The following is a 25019-nucleotide window of genomic DNA, read 5'->3' on the forward strand; positions in this document are numbered from 1 at the left end:
TAGTAGATTAACATGGGAGGATTTGAACTTGAGAAACGGTGTGTACTGACGCCTTTCCGCGGTTAAAACAACATTCCTTCTTAAGTTCATTCATGTTTATTTAATGCTATAAATGAACTAGAAGGAAGAGATGATCGGTTCACGAGCAGCTTTAACTGAGGCTCTAGTCTACAGCGATCTGTCAGGCACATTAAAGAGCCACAAAACTGTATTTATTATTTACATTTCTTTTTTTTAAAAAGACCAAATTTGAAAGGTGAGACTTTGTTTAATGTTTAATATCAAAAGTAACCGAAAAGTAACCTGGTCTGTCCTGTCTGTCAGCACGTTGTCAGTCTCCTCTCTGCTCTGCGATGTATTTTTCACTGCGTGAGAACATGGTGTGGCGTGAGAGCGGACATAGCGACAGTAACTAAGGGGGGCGGGTCTTTGCGAACGGTCAATTGGGTTCCAAATTTCTTCCAAACCTTTATGACTTATACTTTGCAAAAAGAAAAAAGGCTATAAGGTTACTGATTTAATATAACTTAATTCTATCAACATTACACTTGCACAGCTGCAGACTGTAGCATTTCATAGCATTTGTTTACAACATTCTCAACTGCCACCAATGGTTTACTTAGATCTCAAATGGCAAATGAGACTGTTATTTTCCTCTGCTAAAGCTAGCGAACTGGCAGACTGATTTAAATGCTCACCAATGAAGAAATTGGATGCATTGAGAGGAAGATAGATCGAGAGAATGGCGACAGAGAGTAGGCATCAAACCGCTGCCGTATGAGCCTCATCACACTGCACATCAGAGCGGCAAAGAGCTAGAACTCTGAGTCAGCACTTCCATGCAAATCTGGCCTTAGTCTGAGCGGAATGCAGCACTTCTTCATCTACAGTGTACAAGGAGGGTCTCAGAGCACCAATGCACTGCAGCATTGGCTATCTGGCTACTTCTGAGTGTTATCTCAAATAACATATCTCTATTAGCGAAACACACCCTAAACGTGTCTAGAATGCATTACAACAATGACAAAAACATTCTCTCTTCCCACATATGTGTGTGCATACTACAGCTTCAGGCATGGGCGGGTGTCTAAGTGTATAATGTTAGCACTAAATAAGATGTTCCTGTTTGACTGCGCTGGAGGGTGTGCTGGAATGAGGGACCAGAGTGGGAATGGAGACAAATGAGGGAGAAGAGGTGAATTCTTTGGCTTTAAACCATACTATTACAGCCGAGCGATCCGAGCCAAGCCCTCCGCAGGAGAAACATCATGTGACAGGGAGGAACAATGCATCCCGATCTCTGCATTGCTGAGGCGTTATTTTGGGAGTTTGGCATTGATCTTACACCTCAGTGTGGAGCAGCTCGATTTCTGGCATACCTTGCATTTTAGCAGGATACGCAATAGACTGTGAAATATTGTCACATGTATAATGAGTGACCTCACTTTTCAATTTAATAAAATAACTAAATTACTAACCTTATTTGCATACCATGGTATTTCACACTATACACCAAGAAAATTCCAATAATACCACAATATTACCAAAGCACCATGTCCAATCAATGATAAGTGCTTTTATGTAAGTGAAAAAAGCCTGAACATTACTTTTACTGGTCAAAGGATTTCATATGGACATTGATCCAATTTGATTTTGTACTGACAGTGGGAATACCTGAGAGGGAATACCTATTAAACATAATGCACTGGTTGATGAATATATCATTTGGGAAACCCTGTCAAACCATTCCCCAAGCTGCCTCCAATCTTCTATGGCCAGTAAAGAGAAAACGAATGAAAAGCAGAAGTATGTAAGCATCTTTGCCAATTGGCCCTAGATTAATTTCGGTGAAAAGCCCAAGGAGTCTGCATGAATTCACTCTTTCACAATGAAAACATAATCAGAACAATACAATATGGCTCTAGGTCACTGGTCTAGACTTGGTTGGCAATGGAAGGGAAGGGAAGGAAATGCGAATGAATCATTCATTCTGTGTCTCGTAGGGTTATGCATACATTTCTCTGGAGGACTGGGACATTCCAGGGGGTTTTGCATATAATTGCAGCTCAGCGGCCTTGTCCCAACATACATGTGATTCTCATTATGTTGCAGTACATTGTGACGGCCTCAAGGCTCCAATTACAAACCATCAACGCTGAATGTGGAATACTCATCACTGACCTTACCTAAACCATCAGTGGTTGATGCATCCTCAGTTATTCTGTTTATGAACTGACCTCAGACGCTGAGGAAATCCAGAGCAACCAGCCAAATGTATCCTCTCATTCCCTTTCGGTTACAAAGTTACGCTGGACTTCCAGCCTCTTTTTTGAAACATGAACACCGTAAAATGTGTTAGTGTGTCACAAAAAAGCAAGACACAAAGTCCCTTGTGAAGCTAACTTTGACCTTGGTGACAATAAACTGCGACTTTGGTCTCCGTTCCAATGACTGTCACATTGAAATGTGAATGAAAGAGTGAGTGTGTGCTAATGAGCTCATGACTGAGTGACCCATCCAGTCGGTCTTTAAATAGTCAAGTCCACAAAGGGGACAAACACAATGCACAGCCGTTTCCCCGTATGACATCATGTGTCCAGTGGCTCAGTGGAGTTTCCTGACGTTGCCCTACTGAGACTTCCCACAGGAAAGGTACACTTACACACTTTTTCACACAAGCACACATGCACAATGCTCAAATCACAATGATCTCAAAAACGGCTTGTGTGCAACAACACTGACCAGCACTGTAAAAGTATGCGGGCCTCCTAACTAAGTTGCTCGAAGGCTAGTTTGATTTGCATTTTCATTCAAATAAAAGGACCAGAGGATTGTAAACAATACAACAAACTAAGCAAGGACTGTGCTGTGAATTGGCAATGCATTCAGACGATGGTCAATGAATCCAAACCCATGCTGTTTGCTGCAGTTACATAACATGACAGCTAGTTAAGCCAAACTTTGATAGAAGGCTGTTCATTCTGCTCCATTTTAAACTAGCAATTAGATCATTTACAGATGCAGGATGAACTCTGCCCCCATAAAACAACTTGGCCAATTTGCCTTGAAAATGCACTCAGTAGGATTTTGTTTACATATAGCATCTTATTCATTTCAATAGATTTTGGATGTGATACACACGTGTAAGCCTGGATGCATGGCGTGTGTTTACTAACTGCATGCTTATCCATACCATCAATCTAAATTTTGACTTGGGCTGAGTTAGGCAAGGAAAATTTATTTATATAGCACATTTCATACATGGGGTAATTAAAAGTTATTTAGGCCTAGGCTATATATGAAAATAATAGATTCAAAAAAATTGTTTATGGTTACTATTTTATTTATTTATTATTTTAATATAGGCCTAAAGAACTTTGAATTACCCCATGTATGAAATGTGCTATATAAATAAACTTGGATTATAAAGTTTATAACAAAATAAAATAAAAGTTACTAATTAAACTAATTAAAAGTAATAAAGGTATAAGCTAAAAATGTGAAAGTCATAAAAGGAAAAGAGACTTAAACAGTTATGTTATATAAAAAGTGTGACTTTTTTTATTTGTAAAGTGCCTGGATGTGACAGACAGACAGACAGACAGACAGACAGACAGACAGACAGACAGACAGATAGACAGACAGACAGACAGACAGACAGACAGACAGACAGACAGACAGACAGATAGATAGATAGATAGATAGATAGATAGATAGATAGATAGATAGATAGATAGATTTGTAAAACTTTACAATTTAGCAAACCAATACTAAGTGCACCTTTAGCTACTTCTTGATAAGTATATGTAGCTAAGCTAAGTGTTAGGCCATCGAGAAAGAATATACATACTATTCTGCTGGTGAACATGTGTGCACAGAGGCCATGAATAAACGAGTTTGTTTATCTGTGGCCCATGTCAAAATGAAAGCCCACTGCACTGTATCCACCTTGTTTCAACAGTAAGTAGGGACTCATTAAGGTGAGCTTCACATTCCACATTCATGCACAAACCAGTCTAGCGATGATGTCATCTTCATTTCTGTCCCCCCCTCGAAAACAACTCAATGTGTTTTCCCTACAGCAACTTTGTCTGATAAGCAGCTGGCTAACGTCAGACAATATAACAATAGTTTGTTTGGCTCCCGCATGTCACAGTGAAATCGCCAAACAAGTGACGTGTGGGACGCGTGAAAGACAAGGCGTGCAGTGCATGAAATGTGTCTTACCCCAGTCTAGGAACTCCAGGACGTTTTTCTCTCTTCTGAGGGGAGAATTATTGCACTCATCATAAAGGCAGACAAGAACATCCAACAAGGTCTCCACGCTAAAGCACTGGCCGCTGGATTGAGACGGGCCATCTAGAAACAGTTTCTCCAGCTTCTTCAAACGCACCTCTCCAGACATGGTTTCAAGTGGTGCTGATGTCTCACAGTATGGTCAGGATTTGCTCCTCACGGTAGCAAATGGGACCGGTCAGTGGCACACTTGAGTGATCGAAAAACTTAAAGGCTCAAAAATATATAGTCAAGCTTAAGGGGATCAATCATGGTCCCTCTCTTACCGATGCGTCCATGTCAGTCCACAACATCATGAATTCGCAGTCCTTAGATGCAGAGAACTTGCAGCCATCGACCCTACCCTGGCCGGTGGATTTGACGTATATAACCTAGGCTTATGGATTCCAGATTTCAGCTTCTCCTTTGAAGGACACTTTTCACAAAAGAAGTCACCAAAGAAGTTTTAAGCAATCCCCTGAGATATGGTGATATCTGTGGTTATCCATAATGCAGCAACAAAAGCGCATCAGCAGCACGGGATCTGCATTGCTACAAAGCCTCATATGCCCCTCCTCTGGCAGGACTGCGAAAGCCTTAGCAAGCTGTTTTTCCTTTAAATTCCTCTCTTTGTATATACAAAACGCTTGCGGAGAGAGCAAGCCGTGGGCTCGACAACTGTTACGCGATATTATGCACTTGTCTAGGGAAGCGTTGCGGCGAGGGGCTGAAAATATGCGTCCTCGTACATATCGTTGGAGGACTCTGCTCTGCTGCCTGCCTGCCTTCCCTGCTCTGCTCCCGGTCTCTCTCTCTCTCTCTCTCTCTCTCTCTCTCTCTCTCTCTCTCTCTCTCTCTCTCTCTCTCACAGCTCGCTGCTGCTGCTGCAGGCAAAACCCGACATCATCATGGCGACCGTCACGGCATCTGCTGCGGGGAATGGAGGGATATTCTGGTGGGAAATAGTAGAGCAGTGTACGAATTATCCGCCAATTATTCACTGACCTTCAGAGGGCTCGACCTTTTGAAGGAATTTCTGTCAGTAACGTTAATTTGCCGTTGAGGTTCGTTTCGCTTAACCCAAATTATCTTTTTAGCGCAGGACGCTAATTATTTAAACACTTTCAAAACACACGAGTTTTGTTATTTCCTTGTGGTACATAAATAAGAAAGTGATAACGGCAGGACTTTTTTGTTGACTTGCGTCTGAAGGTGACGGAAAGAGCTCGAACAACGTACTGTTGCTATGGTTACCTCTGCAGGCCAACGCGACTTCTAATTATAGAAGTTGTCTTTGACTAAAACTATGCTAACTTTTTTTGGTCACTCATTCGTTTTAAATGCTTTTTACTCATGTATTATGTAAGAATACATACTTTTAAATATATTGTTTTGAGTCTCTTGTGGGTCTTAATTAGGTAAGGAAACTTGTACTTGATCCATTTTAAAGGGATAGTTGACCCAAAAAATACAATTTTATTATTATGTACTCACCCTCATGTTGTTACAAACCTGCATGAGTTTCTTTCTTCTGTTGAACACAAAAGAATATATTTTAAAGAATGTTGGTAACCAGACAGTTGATGGCACCCATTGACTTCCATGGTATTTTTTTCTCCTATGGAAGTCAAATGGGTAGCCTACCGTCAACAGTTTTTTATTACCAACATTCTTTAAAATATCTTGTTTTGTGTTCATAAGAAGAAAGAAATTCATTGAGGGTGAATAAGTAATGACAACATTTTAATTTTGGGGTAAACTATCACTTTAAAACTTATTTGTTATACACTTTCACAATACAAATAATTTTAGATCTGCATTTCATTATCCCCCTGAGTGCTTTAAGAAATTAGGGCGATAAGATGCTATATGTTGATTAAATAAATGATCCACTGTTTGAGATTAAGCTATGTTGTGTTTATTATTTTATCTAAATATCAGTGCCACAATTTAGTTATTAAAGCAATAAACTGCAAAAGACTCAAGAAATCAATTTGGTCTTTTGTGTGGTCTGATAGATGGCGGTATTTTTATTTCTATGAGTGTATGGTATGCAATGAATATGTCCAGTGTTTTGGCTGAGCGCTCAAATGTAGGTAAGAGACTCAAATATGACTTGGTTTATTCTAAGCGTGCAAGCAGTTCTTAAAAAAATGTATTAACATAAATACAGTTTGTTTTTTAGATTTGTATTTGTCATCATTTTTGTCACACTCATGAGCATGAACTAAAATATGGCGACCACTACCCATAATGCAATGTGCAATTATGTAGATTCCGATTCTCTTGAACTCATTTTGAATAAATAATTACGTCACTCACTTCTATATAGTATGAATGTGTGCTGTATGAATGTAATCTGGACATACTACATGCACCAAGTTGTCATCATCACGTGATCTACCAGCGTCAGTCACGTTGCTTCACTGCCATTCATAAATCCTCTCCCGTGGCCTCATGGGATAGTAAAGTGTCCATCGTATGCACACTTCAGAATCTCGATAGAAGAAGTAGGATATCCGGGTACTTGTCAACTCTTATGAGTGCTGTGAATTTGTACATTGGCCTTTTGTCACATACTGATTTTGCCTACTATAGGTTAGTATGTGATTTCGGATGTAGCCTAGGGTTTATGCGCCCCTTGAGAGTTCTTGAAATGATACCTATGCCCCAGGAATTATATTTTTGGCATTCACAAAATAAAATAAAACACACTACACACCATAAAACAAATAAATGCTATACTTTTAAAAAGCAATTTACGCATGGTAACTAGTGGTGATTGGTGTCTCATTCATACAGTAGGCCTAATTTCTAGTGAATGTTGATGGACATGTAACCCAAAGAAACACGTTTTCTTTTATTTGGGAAAGGTCTTCTGTACAGAAACGTTTTTTTTAAAGAGAAATGAGCACGTTCGCCCTCTTGTGTCCAATATTTTACATTGCAATTGCAATGAGAAATTTTAACAAGAGCGTCTCTGATATTTATTTTCCCGTGTATTTATTTAACGTTTCTTGAGTAGCAGATATGGTTGTATGTTATGCTACGTTAAGATTTTTTCAAAACTGGCTACAAACTGAGGGGCTATGTCTACAAATAAATATTAAAGATGAGCCTAGCCTAATAGGATATTCGTATTTTCATATAATATAGGCTATATGTCACTTTTTAAATATAAGGCCTATGTCTTGAACAAACAAACTGTTTAGTTCGATAGAGTAGCAAAAACATATTTGTCACATCAAACGAAAATGTCAAAGCACAGCTGTTCACGTGTAAGCGTTTGACGTTTGAGAACGTGACATCTTTCTCTTCTCAAGGTGGCGTATTTCATAAACATTCTTCAATAAATCTGAATCTGACAATTGCCACACCAAACCTAATAAGGTGCTAATAGTGTCTTTCATGTCAAAACATTTGATGTTAGAACCAAACTGCGGCAGGATGTAGGGAATGTAGAACAGGAAGTTAACATTCAATTATTAATTTATTTTGACCATGAGATTTTTTTTAAACAATAAACATTAAAAAAAATGCACGTTTAAATAAAAATTAAAAAACGATATATCCTGCATAGGATATGCATTGTTACGATATCGATAATCACTGACGAAAAGAACACTGCATTTTTAACGTCGTTACCTTTATGACGTCGCTATAGAATGTTTGTTGTTTTATCAAACCGAGGCGGGATCCGTTTGAATAGTCCTGTCTTTCGTATGTAGTAGAGAGGTGTTAATTAGCACATGTTTTGTTGATTGGCGTGTACCTCCATCCTTTGATTAAGGATATACTACCTGTGAGAATTAGATGGTACTTCTATTGACAAAAGGGCCTCAAAATAATCGACAAGGAAGGACAGAAGACTGACAGTAATCACGCAAGGATCCTGGACTTCAGTTTACTCATGCACCATGTGTATTACAAAATGAATCAAGCAGACCCCTAGACTGAGGATTTTTGCCAATTAATTTCACATCTAACTAACGTGACTTTTAAGAATAATGATTTAATTTGAACGTAGGCATTTTTAAATATACAGCCTATATTTAATTATTCACATATCATAGGCCTATTCTAGACTTATTACCAGATGTTTAAACAACCTGTTTCTAAACTATTTGGAGAAACATGCATGTATCTAGTTTTTTGTGTGTGAATGGGACAAATATTAACAGATGACAACTTAATAATTTCTCTCAGCATATGGTAATACTCCTCTGGGCTCAAACAGTGAGCTCTTTTGTCTGATTCTGCATTTGTATTGCATTAATTTGCCTCCATCTCCAGCCAGTCATTTGTCATCTGTTCTTCCTGTGAGCTCCTTTAGTCTGTCTGACATCTTAGAGCAAATAGAGGGGCCAATACACATACTTAGACACTGGGCCCTCAGTGCCACTAGCCCCTCTTCTAATGTTAGTGTGACCAAACAAGGAATGGCAAATCTGGCAATGGAATCAGATAATCACCAACCTGTGAAGAGCCTCCCAATCCACATCCTATACTGCAGCCCTGGATTAAACAGTCTGTTTGCCTAATAATTTTAATCTGCGCATCAAGCTGAAGGATGGTGGTCTTCGAATAAACATCTAATCCCTCAGCCCACCCAATGATGATGGGACCACAGCGAGGGTGATCAGAATGGTGCTTAAACAGAGGGACTGAAAACTCTATACTGACAGACTCTTGCCAGACTAGGAATGTTTTACAATGTCCAGGGGAATGTACACATGACGAACAAGGGTGCTACATCAACGTGCACATGCAAACTGGAAAGGAGGGAGCGTTCTAGGTTCACCATGTCTGGAAGGTCATCGGTAAATCCACACAACAAGAACATTATATGTCAGCAATACAGATAACATAAAATGCAAGTAGAGCAGGTAGACTAAATTCACACATATTGTGTTAACTATGCTTGTATTGCAAAAAAGATCACTTGTGACATGTTTTGTTAAATTGCATAAAGTTAAAAATATATATAGGCCTATCTGTCTGTCTATCTATCTATCTATCTATCTATCTATCTATCTATCTATCTATCTATCTATCTATCTATCTATCTATCTATCTGTATGTCTGCATATATCTATCTATCTATCTATCTATCTATCTATCTATCTATCTATCTATCTATCTATCTATCTATCTATCTACCTATCTATCTATCTATCTATATCTATATGTATGTCTGCATCTATCTATCTATCTATCTATCTATCTGTATGTCTGCATCTATCTATCTATCTATATGTATGTCTGGATCTATCTATCTATCTATCTATCTATCATCTATCTATCTAGCCTATCTATCTATCTATCTATCTATCTATCTATCTATCTATCTATCTATCTATCTATCTATCTATCTATCTATCTATCTATCTATCTATCTATCTATCTGGAAACTTGAAATTATTCTATTATGTATCTATCTGGAAACTTGAAATTATTCTATTATGTATTAGCCTATTACAATTTTTGCTTGAATAAAAATGGGTTATTTGAATTATCATTCTAGTTTAAATTTGTGCATTTTGCCTTCATTTCTCCGATGAATCGTGGCTTTCATGTATCACCTATTCACCTTCTCTCTGATGTCAGAGCCCCCCCTCCCTTTGACAAAGTGCGAACAACTGGGGGTCTAACGGGTGCATATAAGGACGGGCCGCTGTCAAAGCAGATTCATTTCAGACCGAGAACATCAGCACAGACTCAGAACCTCTCCTGCACCTTCGCGTAAAAGATGTCCTCAATCCGTACCGCTTGCCTCCTTTGCGCAGCACTATTCGCGATGGCGAGGGGTTTCACCCACGAAGACATGAAAGAGGCTCTACTGGAGAAATTGGGACTTAGTGAAGTTCCGAGAATTCACAAGAGGGATCTGGAGAACCTTGTGATTCCAGCGCACATTAAGAACAAATATATTTCCATGCTGAAAATGCATCACGCAAGGAAACGCCGCTCGCTTCCCAGTTTAGCCGGCATCCTGAGGGGAATCCCTGGCAATGCAGGTAAGATTCATTTGCTTAATTAACTTAAATGCACAATGTATAATGCAAAATGTAGAGATAAAGAACCAGTAAACTGACATTAAATACAAAAATGTTGTGCATAAATTGTGCCATGCAAATGTATATGTAATGGGCTGCAATTAAAAAAAAAAAAAAAAAACTTTAAATAGGCCTAAGCTACATAATTTTTTAAGAATAAAATTAATAAATAAATTGCTCTCGTCTATTCCAGACATCTCTGGGGAATTTGTATATTCTGACACGACACGTCAACGTGTGGTCTTTGAGATGACATCAAGGATCCCTGAGAACAGTGAAGTGACCATGGCAGAACTGAAACTGTTCAAGAAAGCCCCACACAAGCGCTCCATCCCAGAGAGAAAGGGCCACAGGCCCGTCAACAACGCCAGGGTGAGCATCTACTGGGTAGAGCCTCTGGAAGACGGGTCAAACAGAACTTCACTAGTGGATTCCAGGTAAGCAGAGACCGACACAGACAGTCATTATTCTTTCTTCATTATGCTAATTCCACTGCTGATTGGCGTTAAGGAACATGCATGCTAATTGTCACAACCATTACCTCCTCAGATTGATTCCCATTCACGAAACCGGCTGGAAGAGCTTTGATGTCACCCAGGCAGTACACTATTGGTCGAAGAGTCGAATGGAGATGCCCATGCACCTTGAGGTGTGGATCGAGGGCGAGAGACCCGGCAGTTACGCGGCAGAGATGGCCAAGTGTGTCCACTTCACAACTCAAGATCCAAACGACAACACTCTGGGAAAACCTGAGCTTGTTCTTTACACCCTCAACCTCGAAGAGTTTGGGTAAGCCTTGCTTCAATCCTTAATATTCGACTCTTTTCTGGAGTATTCTAGTTTTAAAGAACAGATTCACTATTTTTTTTTTCATTTTGTTTCTTTAAATGACCTAATCATAACTGTAATTAAACGAAACATTTACTGTTACATATGCCTGCTTTTTTTTTTTTTTAAAGTAGCCTATTAGGCCGAATATGCTAATTTGCTTAATTTATATTCTATATAATATTATTTGATATATATATATATATGTATGTATGTATGTATGCCTAGGCTCAAATAATAAATTAGGCTATGTATTTACATAGTGTAAATGTGGCTAATTTAGGCAAATAGACCTAGGCTAGCCTACTTTTAGAATATATATATATATATATTTATTGATTCGAATTAATTCTGTTTTATACATAGAGTTAGCAATAAATAATTTCAATGTTAATTCTTGCGGAATTTTTCAAATTGTCAAATAGCCTACTCAAAAGAATTATCCTAATGGTATTATAATTAAATATATTTTTTACATGTGATTTATGTAGCCTAACACTGGCTCTAAAGCCTTACGGAGTTCATTTCTTAAAAATAAAACGGATGTGTTTCATTTAAAACGCTCAACAATGTGTTAATATTCCTTTATTGTTCACGTTGCAGGTCTAATGGAGACTGTGAAACCAACAAAGACAGTGAAATGTGCTGCAGGGAAAAATACTTCATCAATTTCCGAGCCTTGACTTGGACCCAGTACTGGATCATCGAACCTTCCGGGTATCAGGCATTCCGGTGCAACGGCGGCTGCCGGCAGCCCAAGCGCAACTACGGCTACGGAGAGAGAAAGTGCGCGGTTGTGGAGAGCGCGCCGCTACCGATGATGTATTTAGTGAAAAAGGGAGATTATACTGAAATTGAGGTGGCTGAATTCCCAAACATGATTGTTGAACAATGTGGATGCGCAATGGATAATATTTCAGTCGTATGAATATGCCATTTGCCATCGACCACCAGTCATCGTGATGACGCACTGTACTTTGTTATAGGCTGGCTAAGAAAGGGTGTTGGCAACTTAGCCTTCATGACATACCTTAAGCACTTTGTATAAATTTGTAAATATTGCTAAATTGATATGCATTTATTTTTGCATTCGTATATGATGCCATATGAACTGAAAAGATTGAGTTGTAGATGTTATATTTTGAGCAGTAAATAGAATGGGTTTGTTGTATATGTCACTTTGACTGAATATAAAGTAAACTATTTTTCATTGAAACTTCTACTCTTTTAGTGACTTTTCCTCTTCTTAAACCAAATAAACATTAGCATATTCCAGTGTTTGCAGATGGCCACATGGAGAGCAGACGTAAATAGCCTACACAAGGCAGTTATGTTTTTGTTTACTCTACACACACAAATAATCACTTATTAAACAGAACAATTTGTAATTCAAAAAGGGGTTAAGTGTCAAGATCCTTATTTAAACATACCTAATAGCATAAATGGTTCTGATACATATAGAAAAAAGCATGATGGTAACCATATATAATATCAGTCAAAACAAGTTTTCTTCAATCAAATAAGATTTAAGAATCTTGCTGTCTTTTTAATTTCTAGTCATTAATTTCATGACATTAGTAGTTCCCACAGTAACTATTTAACTATACTAAGTGATATTAATTAAGACATATTTTACATTAGAGAACAAAACACAATGATTTATCTCAGACGTTTATTACATTATTTAATGACACATTTCCTTACATCATGAAACACTTTAACATTCATCTCGTTGAAAAAAAGAGAAAACAATGCCAAAATACAAACATCATAAACCATACCACCTGCCATCTCTAAACAACACATAATGCCACATTTGTAGTAAAATTGAGACTTTCATCCCCAAAACAGCACAAGCAAGGTCTATGTAGTAATCGTCGCAAATCTCTCATGCCATGCTATATGCAGTAAATTCAATAGGGTCATTATTTTATCCCACATGAAATCATGTCAAGAAATAAAAATTACTTTTACATCAATTTATATGGTATATACTTTTAAAAAAATCCACTTAAACTATTACATCATGTTAAAATACACCAATTTTAAGTCAAAAATAGCTGCCCTTTTTCTTTGGCCATTTGGCACTTTTTAAGAAATATATTCATTGGAACAAGTCAAGGGCCTGTCTTGACGGAAAAACAGGATGTGATCATGGGTGTGTGAGATGTGGTCTGAATGAGTATCAAAATGCAGGTTATTTAAATTGAGAAAATCCATATCAGTTAGAAAATTCTGATATGACCTTAAACTCTGCAGTATTTCACAGCTCGCTCTATGTAACATTAATAATGCCTTTGAGAATTTAACAAAAGAACTTTCTTATGAGCTGGCTGTTATATCTAAAACCGTTGTCATCAAGGAAACTATTTGCCCAGTTAATCCCAACAGAAACGTGTTATCCTGTAATAAGATGGTCCAAATTGTGGAGCAGAAATGGGAAAGTTGCATTATTAAACAGATCCATCTAGTGGTTACTCACATAAGACTCTGCGTGTTGCCACAAAATGTTACTCAAAAGCATTAGTAAGCTTAACGTACAATATATATTTTAAGTTATTGTTGATAAAATGTTGATTTGTGTAAATAAGCTCATTGAATATACATGTTTCATAATGGCTTGTCTTGTTTTTTTACATGATACAAATGCATAAATTTACTTTTGAAACTATGCAGTGCATTTAAAAAGTCATTAACTAAATTGATTTACAAATATTTCCACCGCATGACAGGAAGACACTGAAAGGTCTTACGGTGCTGAATTAAGAGACAAATCTGATTGACATTCAAAGGCTTTTTAAATGGATTGTTCAAGATATCAGTCAAAAGCCATAAAAAGTCATAGAAAAGCAAGCACATCTTTTATTGCAAACCTATGAAGTAACTGTTACAGTCTGGGCTAACAAAGAAAAACTTGAAAATGCAAATAGTAAATAGAACAATATTTTCACTCCTCCACTGAACATGAAAAGTTGCTGAGTAAATATGAATGATTATTGACAAAAGTTTTGAAAATATTAAGGTTCACAGGGATTTTTTTAACACTACACTTGCGCAAAAGAACTTAAAATAATAAAATAATTTACAATGAGTAAAAATGACATTTTACAGAATAAAATTCACAACCCTGAAATTCAAAGCAAAGACATATGCAGTGATTCCTGATATAACAATATCAAAGCTGTGATACAAAAAAGGGGGGAGGAAATGCATTTTACAAAAATCTGAGAGTGAAGACATCACACATCTATGTAGAACGTAGACTGTTTACTTCTGAGGCGGAATGTTTGTTTGCCACTTGCTTCTCATTTAAAAATGGACTTCCTTTAAAAAAATTACAATAAACGAGGACCATAAAAGTGGATGGATATTCTGTGGCTGTGCATCTCAGTGCAACAGAGGCCATGAGTCTTTAATACAAATGTGCACTTAGTAATATCCTGGGTGGTACTGTTGATTCCATGGCTTCTGGTTCCAGAACTAAGGGGTCAAAGAAAGTTTCATCAGTCAAATGGACTACAATTTGATTTTGTCGTAAAATAATTTGGAAACTACAGCCAATTTGTTGTTGGATTTCTCATTGGAAGAGTATAAAATGTAAGACTCATTTCTGACCCAATCAAATGTCAGCTTTCTCAACAATATAACTTTACTCACCCCTTGTTGCCAACTCTGGTTAAAGGATTGGGCAAAAGACCCATTTTTGTTGCCAAAACCCCCACGATTCTGCTGGTGGGCTCCTCTGCCGCGGAACTTCTAAGAATGTGAAAATTCAAAATTACTCTCCATGTCAAAGTCAGATCAAATTGAGGTTTATAAGGATGTACAATTCAAAAGGTTGGGGTCAGTGAATTTCTTCCTCAAGAATGAAATTTTATTCAGCATGCATACATTAAATTAATCAAAAAGTGCCTGTAAAGAGTAAAGACTGGATTTTGTATACTTATGGACACTATATATATACACACATATTATATATTCTTTTAAACTTTATTGATGTTTTCAGCATTGATCATGTTTAAGCACCAAATTAGCATATTAGAATGATTTCTAAAGGGATCATGTGACAAAATCAGCTTTGCCATCACATGAATAAATTACATTTAAATATATTACAATAGAAAAAATTTATTATAAACTGTATTACTATTTCAAAAAATAACTGTTTTGACTATTGTCAATCAAATAAATGCAGCCTTGGTCAGAATATTGTTGAAAGATATTTCTTTAAAAAAACAATCATACCCCATACTTTTGAATAGTGTATTTGGTGGCAAAAAAATAGGAACTAACCTGCTGAAAGTGTCCTCTGTGGTTGGGTCCACCGCCGCGGTGCACGTTACCTCTGTTTGCAGGCCCTCCACGGCTCATTGCTCCACCTCTGTTGCCCATGTTGCCCCTCATGTGCCCTCCCCTCATGTGCCCGCCCCTGGGAGCCATTCCCCGGTTGGGCATCCCACCGCCTCCACCTCTGCTGAAGTTGCCTCGACTATGGAACCCGCCTCGGAAGACAGGTGGTGGTGGTGGAGGTGGCATGTAGCCACGTGGATGACGATTAAAACCGCCAACACGAGGTGGTACTGGTACTAAAAGGAAAAAATATTTCAATTATAAATAGACCTTATTTTAGCCGTTTCATCGGCAGCTCACTGAAGAGCGCCTTGTACAAAAGTTCTGTATTAGTCCAAAAAAAGCCCCTTACATCCTCTAAAGTTTCCACGGGGCTGGAATCCACCTCTGCCTCCACGTGGTCCTGGACCACCACCCCTACTGAACTGGTTCTTAGGCCCTCTGCCTCGTCCACCTCCCTTTCTGGGGGTCAAGGTACCCTGGTTGACTTTCTTCTCTGGTGGCAAAGCACTCTTACTCTCTTCCTTGTACTGCTCCAAAAGCTTGACAGCCTCTTCCTTCTGCAGTTCCACATAGGTGACCTCTGAGAAGCAGTCTCCTACTTCTGGCAATGTGTAGATACCTGTAAAGAGGTTTAAAAAAAAAAAAAACATTTTGTATTCCTACTTTACATACCAGGTTGGTTTTGCAATGGGGAAATAAGAAATCACATCTTACCTTTCATTTTTAGAACGGCGTGCTCGGGTACATCTTTGCCGTCGGTTTCCACTTTCTTCTGCGCTCTCTCCTTAAGGGCCTCGTCTGTAGGGAAGACCACTACAGCTTTGCGTTGGAAGCCAGCAAACAGACACATCTTCCTTCTCTGGGCCGGTGCCGAGACATTAGTCTGATCCAAAATATAGTTTCTCTTTTTGCGGGCAGCAATTTCAATAAACTTGCCCAGGAACAAAGGAGCACGCTGAGAGATGGCGGAGAGCTTTGCGGTGTCTTTGTTTTGCCTCTTCATGCTGTCAATCTGCAAGTCCAAAAAAGAAGATTAGATGAGAAAATAAGACAGAAATTAAGACAGGATAAAAATTTAAAAATACACACTCACCATCATCTTCTCCAAAATAGTGTTGGTGCTGAGGATGTTAAACTTCCCAGGGTTCTCTTCAACATTTTTCTTTACCCAAGCAGTTTTTCCAGATCCAGGAAGGCCGACCATGACAATCACCTTGAAAAAAAAGAAGTGATAATCATATCATTAATGCATGCACAACTAATATTCATGCTGTCATGTATCACATGTGCTGTGAACGGGTTTTTTTACACAACCGTTCAATATGTTTTTAAAAGAGGTCTCTTATGCTCATCAAGGCTGAATTTGACCAAAAAGTGAAATAGTACCATTTAAAATATTTTTCTTTCCATTTTAATATATCTAAAAGCAATATAAATATGATTTAATACAAATAAAAACATTAATTTATTAGTAATCAAATATATTACAATTTAAAATCACATTTTAAAATAGCTGTTCTAGAAAAGATACAACATTTCACAAAACATTCTAATATGAACCGTGATACATTTCTTCAGTTAATGAATAAAAAGTGAAAAAAATTAAATAAAAAATTGAGGTGAGTACCTCGCAATCTTTCTTGGTCTCAGGTCCCTTAGGTCCTCTGATACGCACATCCACAGGAATTTGCTGCAGGAAGGTGAAGTCCTCCACCTTAGGGAAGAATGGCGTCTCGTTCTGACCGAAATTGAACTCAACAGCACAGTTGTGGCAAAGAACATGGGGGAACAGAGTTTGTCCGGCCAAGGTCTCCTTATTGACCTTGAAAGCCACATCAAGGTCCTTGCCATTTTTGGAAAATGAAATCTCCACTTCATCAGCATCAAAATTCTAGGTGAGAAAAAGAGCAAAAGTACATGAGAATAAATGTCAAGTAAAGGGGGAAAACAACTGTTGTGAGAGCGTTGTGAACTCCAGGCCTTACAATAAAGCAGCCGATGACATCATTTTCATCAAAACTCTCCCCGTAGTCTTCAGTCACACAGTTTGAAGTCTTCTTCCCTTTGCCCGAATAAGAGTAGGAATGCTCCTCCTCACCTAGAACAATAATATAACAGTCATGTGTTAAAATAAAATTAAATAGAGCTGCACAATCATACATTGTGGCCATATCGGGACCATGTTAAGAGTAACTAACTGCACTTACCCAGCAAAAGACTTCCATTAGCCAGGGACCAGCCAATATGGACATCATGAAAGTCCATGTTTTTACTGTTTAAATGCTTGACTGGGATTTTCTCAGTGATCTGCAAATACAGGAGACAAATAAGGAATAACGTACTGATCCAAAATTCATCACTTCCTCATCCCGTTACATAAAAATGTCACAGTACTCGCCTTCATTTCGAAGCAGGCTTTGCCCTGGTTTACTCCATAGGAGGCACGGCCACCTGCCCAAAGGTAAGCAAAACTCTCCATGGTGAGGGACGAGGCGCTGTATCGGTCTCGGGAGACTTTGAAATGGAGGTCGCAATTGTCTACGGAGACATCGAAAATTTAAAGGAGTTTGTTAGTCCAAGAAGAGCAACTTTACAGTTTATAACATTTCTACAATACTGGGGGCATTTACAGAAACTTTCTATCTTAAGTTAAGATCTGACAAGTCAATTTAGGATTGTTCACAAATTCGTATTATAGAACCAAATCTTAAGTTGATTTATCCTATCTTGCAAAATCTCATCTTATCTGCAGTTAGGAAATCCTAAACCCCTCCACTGAGTTCAGTAATCAACTTTCAGGTCTGTTACCAAGTAACCAACGACACGCAAATAGCTGCTGTGTGAAGTAAAACAGAAAAACTGGAGAATGGAGAAACAAAATAAGTTGTGCTTTTGATTAAGTGAAGTTTTGATAAGCTTGGTAGAAAAGGCAAAGCCTAATCCTTTTATTTCATAGGAGTCTTGTCATCAAAGTCCAGCACATCATTTGGGTGTTCACAAAGTCTTTCCACCATCAAACGTCTTCATCTTGTATCATTAATAAATGTGACGCCATTCTCAGACAGGGCTATTATGTGATTTTTACAGTTGGCTTACAAATAATTTCGAAGTTAGGAAACCATTGGGGTTGTCTTAAAGTGAAGACAGATTTTAGTTTTTTTTTTTTTGTGGAGTTAGGATGCTTCTGTTATACCCTTTTCCTATCTGCAGTTAAGATAAGATTGTGCACTTAAGAAATGTCATTGTGTAAAAGCTTTTGTCCTAAATGAGGTCCTAACTGAAATTGCCGCTGTTACCAAACAGATAAGACGGGATTCTAAAGTTAGGATCTTTCTGTAATGCACCCCCTGGTCAGTGAGCAACAAATAAAGGTTGGTTGGTTGGTGTTTTAACACCATGGCGAGTATCAAGTTAAACTATAAAAGAACAATTTATACAAGGCAAAAACCTATACAAGGTAAAACTCAAAAATGGTTTGTGTTGATATTTTCTAAGAGAACTTTTCATAATTTAATAAAGTATGCCTGAGATACTGGACTCATTTCTTAAAGCACTCACAGGGATCCAAGCAGACCAGCGTGTCGTCAAACTCTTCATCCTCTTCCTCCAGAGGTGGCAGGGGAGACTTAGCCCTGAAATAGAGGCAATAAGCCATTAATTCCACGAGTGAAGCACAAAAATTGGACTGTGATAGACTGGCATGCTTCCAATGTCCAGGTGAGGTCCTTCCTTATAGCCACTGCAGCACCAACAGTAGATTTGCATTACCTTACATTGGCTGCTCGTAACATTCTTACAGTTTTGTAAATTCACATTTATGAATGCAAAATTTGCCATCATTGCTTACCAGTTTACCCCATGACGAAGCCTGAAAGAAAACTTGTTGGTGAAAGAGAAAGTGGAAAAATCTTCGTTTTATTAAGTCATGGTCTGAAAAGGTCTAAGGGTATTTATATAATATCTATGCAAATCTATCTGGAAAGGTCAAAACAAACTTAAGTCCACAAAGCTGTTTTGCCCTATCTTTGACTATACAAAAGACTTAAATGAAAGGGTTAAAATTAATATTTTCTAAATATATTTATATAGCAAACTTGGAATAATAGTTTTATAAGGGACATCTGGAAAAGGAATTTTGCTGTCATGACAAAATCCAACATTCTAAAATAGAAATGTAACCAGGGTGGGAAATTAGCACTTTGCCGTGTATACCAGCCACAGTGGCGGGTGGATTATAATAATGCTGCGTTCGCACCAAAAGAGTTCGCAAAAATTCGCATCCACCGAGGGACCAGGACAGGACCACCAGACGCGCATAAACGCGTCTTTACATTGACTTAACATTGAATGTATTAAGTAGCAACCAATAAACACATGCTGCGAGTGATTTCATTGTACGGATTGGACAGCCTTTGTCAAAGAATGCGGTTGCTAAGTAACAATAATACACTTTTGTCGAGTAACTCTTTTGATTGTTTTTTTTTTTTATTGGAGACCGTTATACTGTATAACTTATACACATAGCTAAGCTGAGAATAAAAATAAAATAAAAAGTGTATATATATAGCTGAGCTGGTGCAGAAGAAAGGGAAATTATTTTTAACCATGCGCACGCGCTCTCTACACTGCTGAAGAAGCGCGGATGATCTGAAAACACAGACAAGCTGGAGTTCAGCGATCTTTATTTGGGGGTTTTCTACTTAAATTAAAGTGTCATTCAGTCGGTCTGTGTTCTGTCACGAGCCGCTTGCGCTGTTTGTGCGACTAAATCTGCGATCAAAATGCAGGCTGATATCCAGCAGTGTTTTTAAATGTTGATTATATATGAGCAAGAATGCAATGTTTCCCGAATATCCACACGATTTCAAATGTGACATTGATTTTATACAACAGTAAAAAAAAAGGGTAACATTTAAGTGATGTACTGCATTTAAAACAGTAGTCAGGCTTATTGCTCTATTTTGCAACGAAATCTGTGGCTTTGAACGAATCGTGAGATTCAATGAATGAATGACTCGATGACCGCCACCTACTGGCTATTTTAATATAACATTTGTATTAATATTAAAAACGTTTTTTAACATTGCATATTTATTGAACATTGTTTTATTTAAAGCATTATTTATTTTTAAAAGGTATTATAAAGGTTAAAAATTAAATGAAAAAATGTATTAAAGGGGGCGAATATTGTCCCTTAATGGAAAAGGTGTGACTGCAGGAACTTAGGAAAAGGGATATGTAGAATTGCACAAGTGCTACTGCTAAAGAGTGCAATGTAAATAATTTCTCATAAGCTTAATTGAATGGCCTAGAGAGAATAATTATGACATTTTCTGTCTAAAGACTACATATAAAATAGCTACCTAAAGTAACTGCAGTTTACTAAAAGTAATGACTAAAAGTTTGCTTTCATAAGCATTTTCGTTTGAAGATGAAGACTAAGACTGAATCAAAAATGGTTGCCAAAATGAACACTGGCCTACACACACCAAGCACACTACAACGCTGTTGCGTATGTATTAAATATGACTGATCATTTAAATAAAATGTTTTATTTAATTCAAGTAGCCTACATAGCCTACATAATTATTTTCCAGGGTTTAAAATTTATACAGATTTGATATTTTCCCCTCATACTTATGTTGGAATGGGTACGAAGTTGGCATTGAATTTCATTTGAAATGGTATTAAAAAGGTCTGAATTTAAGCTGGAGGATGCTGGGGGTACCCTGAAATAAATAAAAAACGTATTGAAGCAATTTCTTTCTTGCAATTTGAATTCCGGAAAAAGTGGCTGGTAAAAAATATATGTGGCTGATAAAATTGGGCAAAAAAGTTAATTTCCCACCCTGAATGTAACCATCTGTATTTGCTTTAGATTGCTATAATAAAACAAGCATGTAGACAGCAAATAGTATATTTGCCCCATAGACTTCTACTGCACTTGTTATTACAAACTAAAGGAGTTGAAATTGCTTTCCGTGGTAACCAAGAGTATGCCACAGATGTCATCTCAGGCCCTGTAATGACAAGGTCATTAAACAAGTCTTTACGTTTCTGAGTATATGGGAGTTGCCACCATTATGTTGTCCCAGGCCCCATAAATTCAAGTGACAGCCCTGTCTAGATCATCCCTTCAATAAACCAATGGCTGCCATTGGTAACTGGGTCATATATTGCTAGAATTTCCATGTTAGAAAAAACAGCTTCTACGGGATGACTCGCAAAGTATCGAACATCTTTGGAGATTTTTTTAGGCTTGAGACCCATTGTAATTCAGATATGAAAATATTTACATTTTCCTTTTTGTTCCATATGCTGAAAGAAAAGCAGATTGAGACAATTTGCTATCCAAACATTGGTTCACTTAGAAAATTAAACCTAGACAGAAGATTCCTAATGAATGTATTCTGTCTGGAATTGAGCACCACACACTTAGAGAAAGAACATGCATTATAGAAATAAATATATTTCCTTTTCTTAATGCAATGTGAAGAGTTGCAAGAGTTTGCAAATGGTTGGTTGTACTTACCTGATGACCACAAATGAAAAACTTTAAAAGGAAGAGTTATTACAATACTTTACACTTTTTCTAAATACAGATACACAAAGAAAACAAGAAAAATATAACATTTAACTTTTCAGATTTAGATTATACAAAAAAATAAAATACAAACGACGAAGGAACGTCTGAAGATTGAAACAACAATTTGCTTCATTTCCATTACTTTACCGCCCCATTACGTAATGATGCACTGTGCGATACAAACTCTACGCCACTGCCCCATCACCCCCCGCCCCGCCATGACAGAAGCCGCATCTTGTGCTATCGTCATTGCTTTGGTCGCTGTCTGAATCGCCACACGCGCATAGAGTCAGCCTGACAACAGTGCGAGTGTGTGTGACAATAACATTGTTTTTTCCAATTGTTTCATGAGCTTTCTGCAGGTAAGGTGTTTTGTATTAGCCAGGAATGACCCCCAACATAGTTTTACTTTAAGAGGTAGATGAGGGTTGCATTTTTCTAGGTAAGGCATTGGCACTTAAAGCCAATATATATATATATTAAAAGTGGCACTTCGGGGATAATGAAGGCCATTACTTCCATCCTTACCGGCTGTATTTGCTTTCTTCAATAAATTCAAAGTAGCCCCTTCCATGTTCCTCTCGGCGTCTCTTAACACCCTTCTTATTCTTCTGATCAGCACTGATGTCTTTGTCCGCATCCCCTTTGAAAATAAAACAAACAGTAATGAAATGCCCGGACGTGTTGGACCCTGGGTTTTAAGGGTGGCCCACACGACAGGAGTGCTCGGACTTCAGAGTTACATAATGAACCGACCACCTCTGATCAGACAGAATACTTTGCTTGGTTATGTCATTATGGCATTCAGGATTCAAATTGCAAGCACTGATCTGATTGCATAAAGCAGATCAGACAAAAATGTGAGTGTGTTAAGTGCTTTTCTCTACAATATGTAATGCATTGACAAACAAATACATTTATATATATAGCCTATTGTAGCTGGCTAACCAGTCAATGTTCACATCTTTGATGACAAATAACTGGGGAACATCAACATTCTCCTGAACTGACCTTTTGCGGAAGTAAATGGCGCCTTCTAGCAATCTGAACCGAAACTACACAATGCACCTTTCTTTCGAGGCTATAAGTACTTTCCCGCCATTGTATAATATACCTAACCGTATCACCCGCCGAGAATATATTATTTCACTGTAACCCCCGCACTTCTGCATTGTCTACCGTAAGGTTTTCTGCAGAGCAACGTAACGTTATGTAGCTAGCAGCTATCCGCGCGAGGGCGACCCGCCATGAGCATGCAACGAGGCGATCCTCCCGCGAGACAATTCGAGTTTTCTGAAACTACCTAAACCGACCAAAACAGTACAATAAAGCATAAAAATCCGTTAGATATAGACTAGAATATAAATATACCTTTTATCGTAACGAAATATCGACAATAACCAACATACCCCTAACAACAAAAGGCTCGCGCGGGTGATTTAAATAGCTTTGCTAACACGGCTAAAAACAAAGAAACCATCAAAAACTTAAACTCAACCGAGTTAGACCACTTGGAAAAACAAGCTAGTAAAGTGAAACCGACAGGATTAGCTCAACATTAGCCATCTACACAATAGCCACCGGTTAGCCGTTAGCCACGTATGCTAAATGATGATCTCACCGGCTTCAAAGCGCACGTGAACACGATACTCCCGGCGTCTAGAAAGCCATTTTTAACACAAAAAAGCTCACCCTCTAATGGATGAGATTGAGGCTCACCGTCTTCATCGTCGATTTTGTCAATGATATCGTCGTCGTCCTCCTCATCATCTTCTTCGAAGGCTTTGTCCATTTCCACGCCGGCGTCCCCATCCTCCTCCTCTTCACCCATTTCGTCGTCCTGACCATCACCCACAACAGCGGCATCACCCTTGTCTCCATTTTGCTCCTCGGCCTCCATGTTCTCGCCCTCTGGCTCTTCTTCACCCGTGCATTCTTGTTTGACTGCAACACCGTTTCCATCGGCCTCCTTTTCTTCTGGTGCTTCTGGCGCGACAGCGTCTTCCTCTTCGGTCGGGGCCTCTGCATCGAGCGCGGCCTGCAGTCGCTCCATAAGCTCGGCCTTCAACCCCTTGTCGGAGAGCTGACGCTTCTTGAGCTCGTCCTTCAACTCGTTCACCTTAAGCTTTTTTACGTTGATTTCACTCATGTTGTCGGTTTAGTGTAGATGGTCTATGAAAACTAAAAAGACTCGATTGTTAGACTATTGCAATCCAGGTAGAGCCGACGGCCGCTTTGCTTCTCTGAATTGCGCACAGCCGCGGTGTGTCGGTGATTCTGCGTCTGTGTCCACCGGCAAAACAATTCAATGGCGCCTGGTGCTAGACCCCTCCCAAATGCAACTGCACACAGAGAACATGGGCGTGTTCAATCGTAATGAGCATCAAAGATGCTTACGACCATAAAGATCCATTTTGGCTCACACAAGCAAGGTTTCTGCTGGTCTTAAAAAAAGTCTTAGTTCGCCCTTACACAAATGAAACCCTTAAAAAAGGTCAGAAAGCAGAGCAGAAAGTCCTACATTAATAAAATCATGGCGTTAAATGCTGCTTGCATTGCACAAATCTTTAAATCAGGACACATTCACCTGAGATGCAAATGTAAAATAAAAAATGTAACAAAATGAAGGAAGTTTATGCTTAAAACAAGAACAAATATTTATCAATGAGTTATTAAAACTTCCCCTTTGAATTAAGATGATTTGATTATTATTATTTCTCTATCCTGTAGTGGCACTGTAATATATATTTTTTTTCAATAGACCCTTCTCCCCATCTTTTGCCCCATGTTGGGGGTCAAGATGATTTCAACATTAAAGCCCCCTCTACCTGTTTTGCCCAAAGGAATTGTTCCCCCCCAAAATTACGTTCCAAACCCATAAGACTTTCTTTCATCTTCTGTACACAAACAAAGATCTTTTT

The 25019-nt window shown here is 38.2% G+C and overlaps 3 protein-coding genes across 5 annotated transcripts in view; 1 reads left to right on the top strand and 2 right to left on the bottom strand.

The window, feature by feature from the left end:
* The window catches only part of cdc42bpab (CDC42 binding protein kinase alpha (DMPK-like) b), a 65575-nt gene extending 59721 nt beyond the window's left edge, over positions 1-5854 (bottom strand). For 2 of the 3 annotated variants that reach the window (XM_079639805.1, XM_079639804.1), the window contains exon 1: positions 4228-5854. In XM_079639805.1, the coding sequence (XP_079495931.1) occupies positions 4228-4405 (178 nt within the window). In that variant the 5' untranslated portion in view covers positions 4406-5854. The remainder of the gene's footprint in view (positions 1-4227) is intronic. The other variant, XM_079639806.1, reaches the window with a different exon arrangement.
* Positions 5855-10024: 4170 nt separating this feature from the next.
* On the top strand, positions 10025-12087 carry lft1 (lefty1; the record flags this gene model as incomplete). Its single annotated transcript, XM_079639814.1, has 4 exons — positions 10025-10292; positions 10525-10768; positions 10881-11120; positions 11763-12087. The coding sequence occupies 4 exons, from the start codon at positions 10025-10027 to the stop codon at positions 12085-12087; spliced, it is 1077 nt and encodes a 358-aa protein (XP_079495940.1).
* A 1916-nt stretch (positions 12088-14003) lies between these two features.
* hnrnpub (heterogeneous nuclear ribonucleoprotein Ub) lies at positions 14004-24519 on the bottom strand. The gene is made up of 13 exons (XM_079583532.1): positions 23818-24519; positions 22627-22741; positions 19071-19144; positions 17911-18050; positions 17720-17819; positions 17498-17610; positions 17140-17403; positions 16606-16725; positions 16227-16524; positions 15862-16131; positions 15453-15745; positions 14817-14915; positions 14004-14639 (listed from the first exon to the last, which is right to left on the bottom strand). The coding sequence occupies exons 1-13, from the start codon at positions 24245-24247 to the stop codon at positions 14589-14591; spliced, it is 2367 nt and encodes a 788-aa protein (XP_079439658.1). The 5' UTR covers positions 24248-24519; the 3' UTR covers positions 14004-14588.
* Between the last annotated feature and the right edge of the window lie 500 nt (positions 24520-25019).

Source organism: Phoxinus phoxinus (assembly GCF_949152265.1).
Source record: "Phoxinus phoxinus genome assembly, chromosome: 16".
NCBI lineage: Eukaryota > Metazoa > Chordata > Actinopteri > Cypriniformes > Leuciscidae > Phoxinus > Phoxinus phoxinus.

Excerpts from the sequence above, each read along its gene's own strand:
- hnrnpub (XM_079583532.1), bottom strand. The coding sequence starts at position 24,247 with ATGAGTGAAATCAACGTAAAAAAGCTTAAGGTGAACGAGTTGAAGGAC. Across the intron at positions 16,525-16,605 it reads CTATTTTGGAGAAGATGATG|ATTGACAGCATGAAGAGGCA; the intron begins GTGAGTGTGTAT and ends TTGGACTTGCAG. Across the intron at positions 14,916-15,452 it reads ACAGAGGACACTTTCAGCAG|AAGTTCCGCGGCAGAGGAGC; the intron begins GTTAGTTCCTAT and ends TCACATTCTTAG.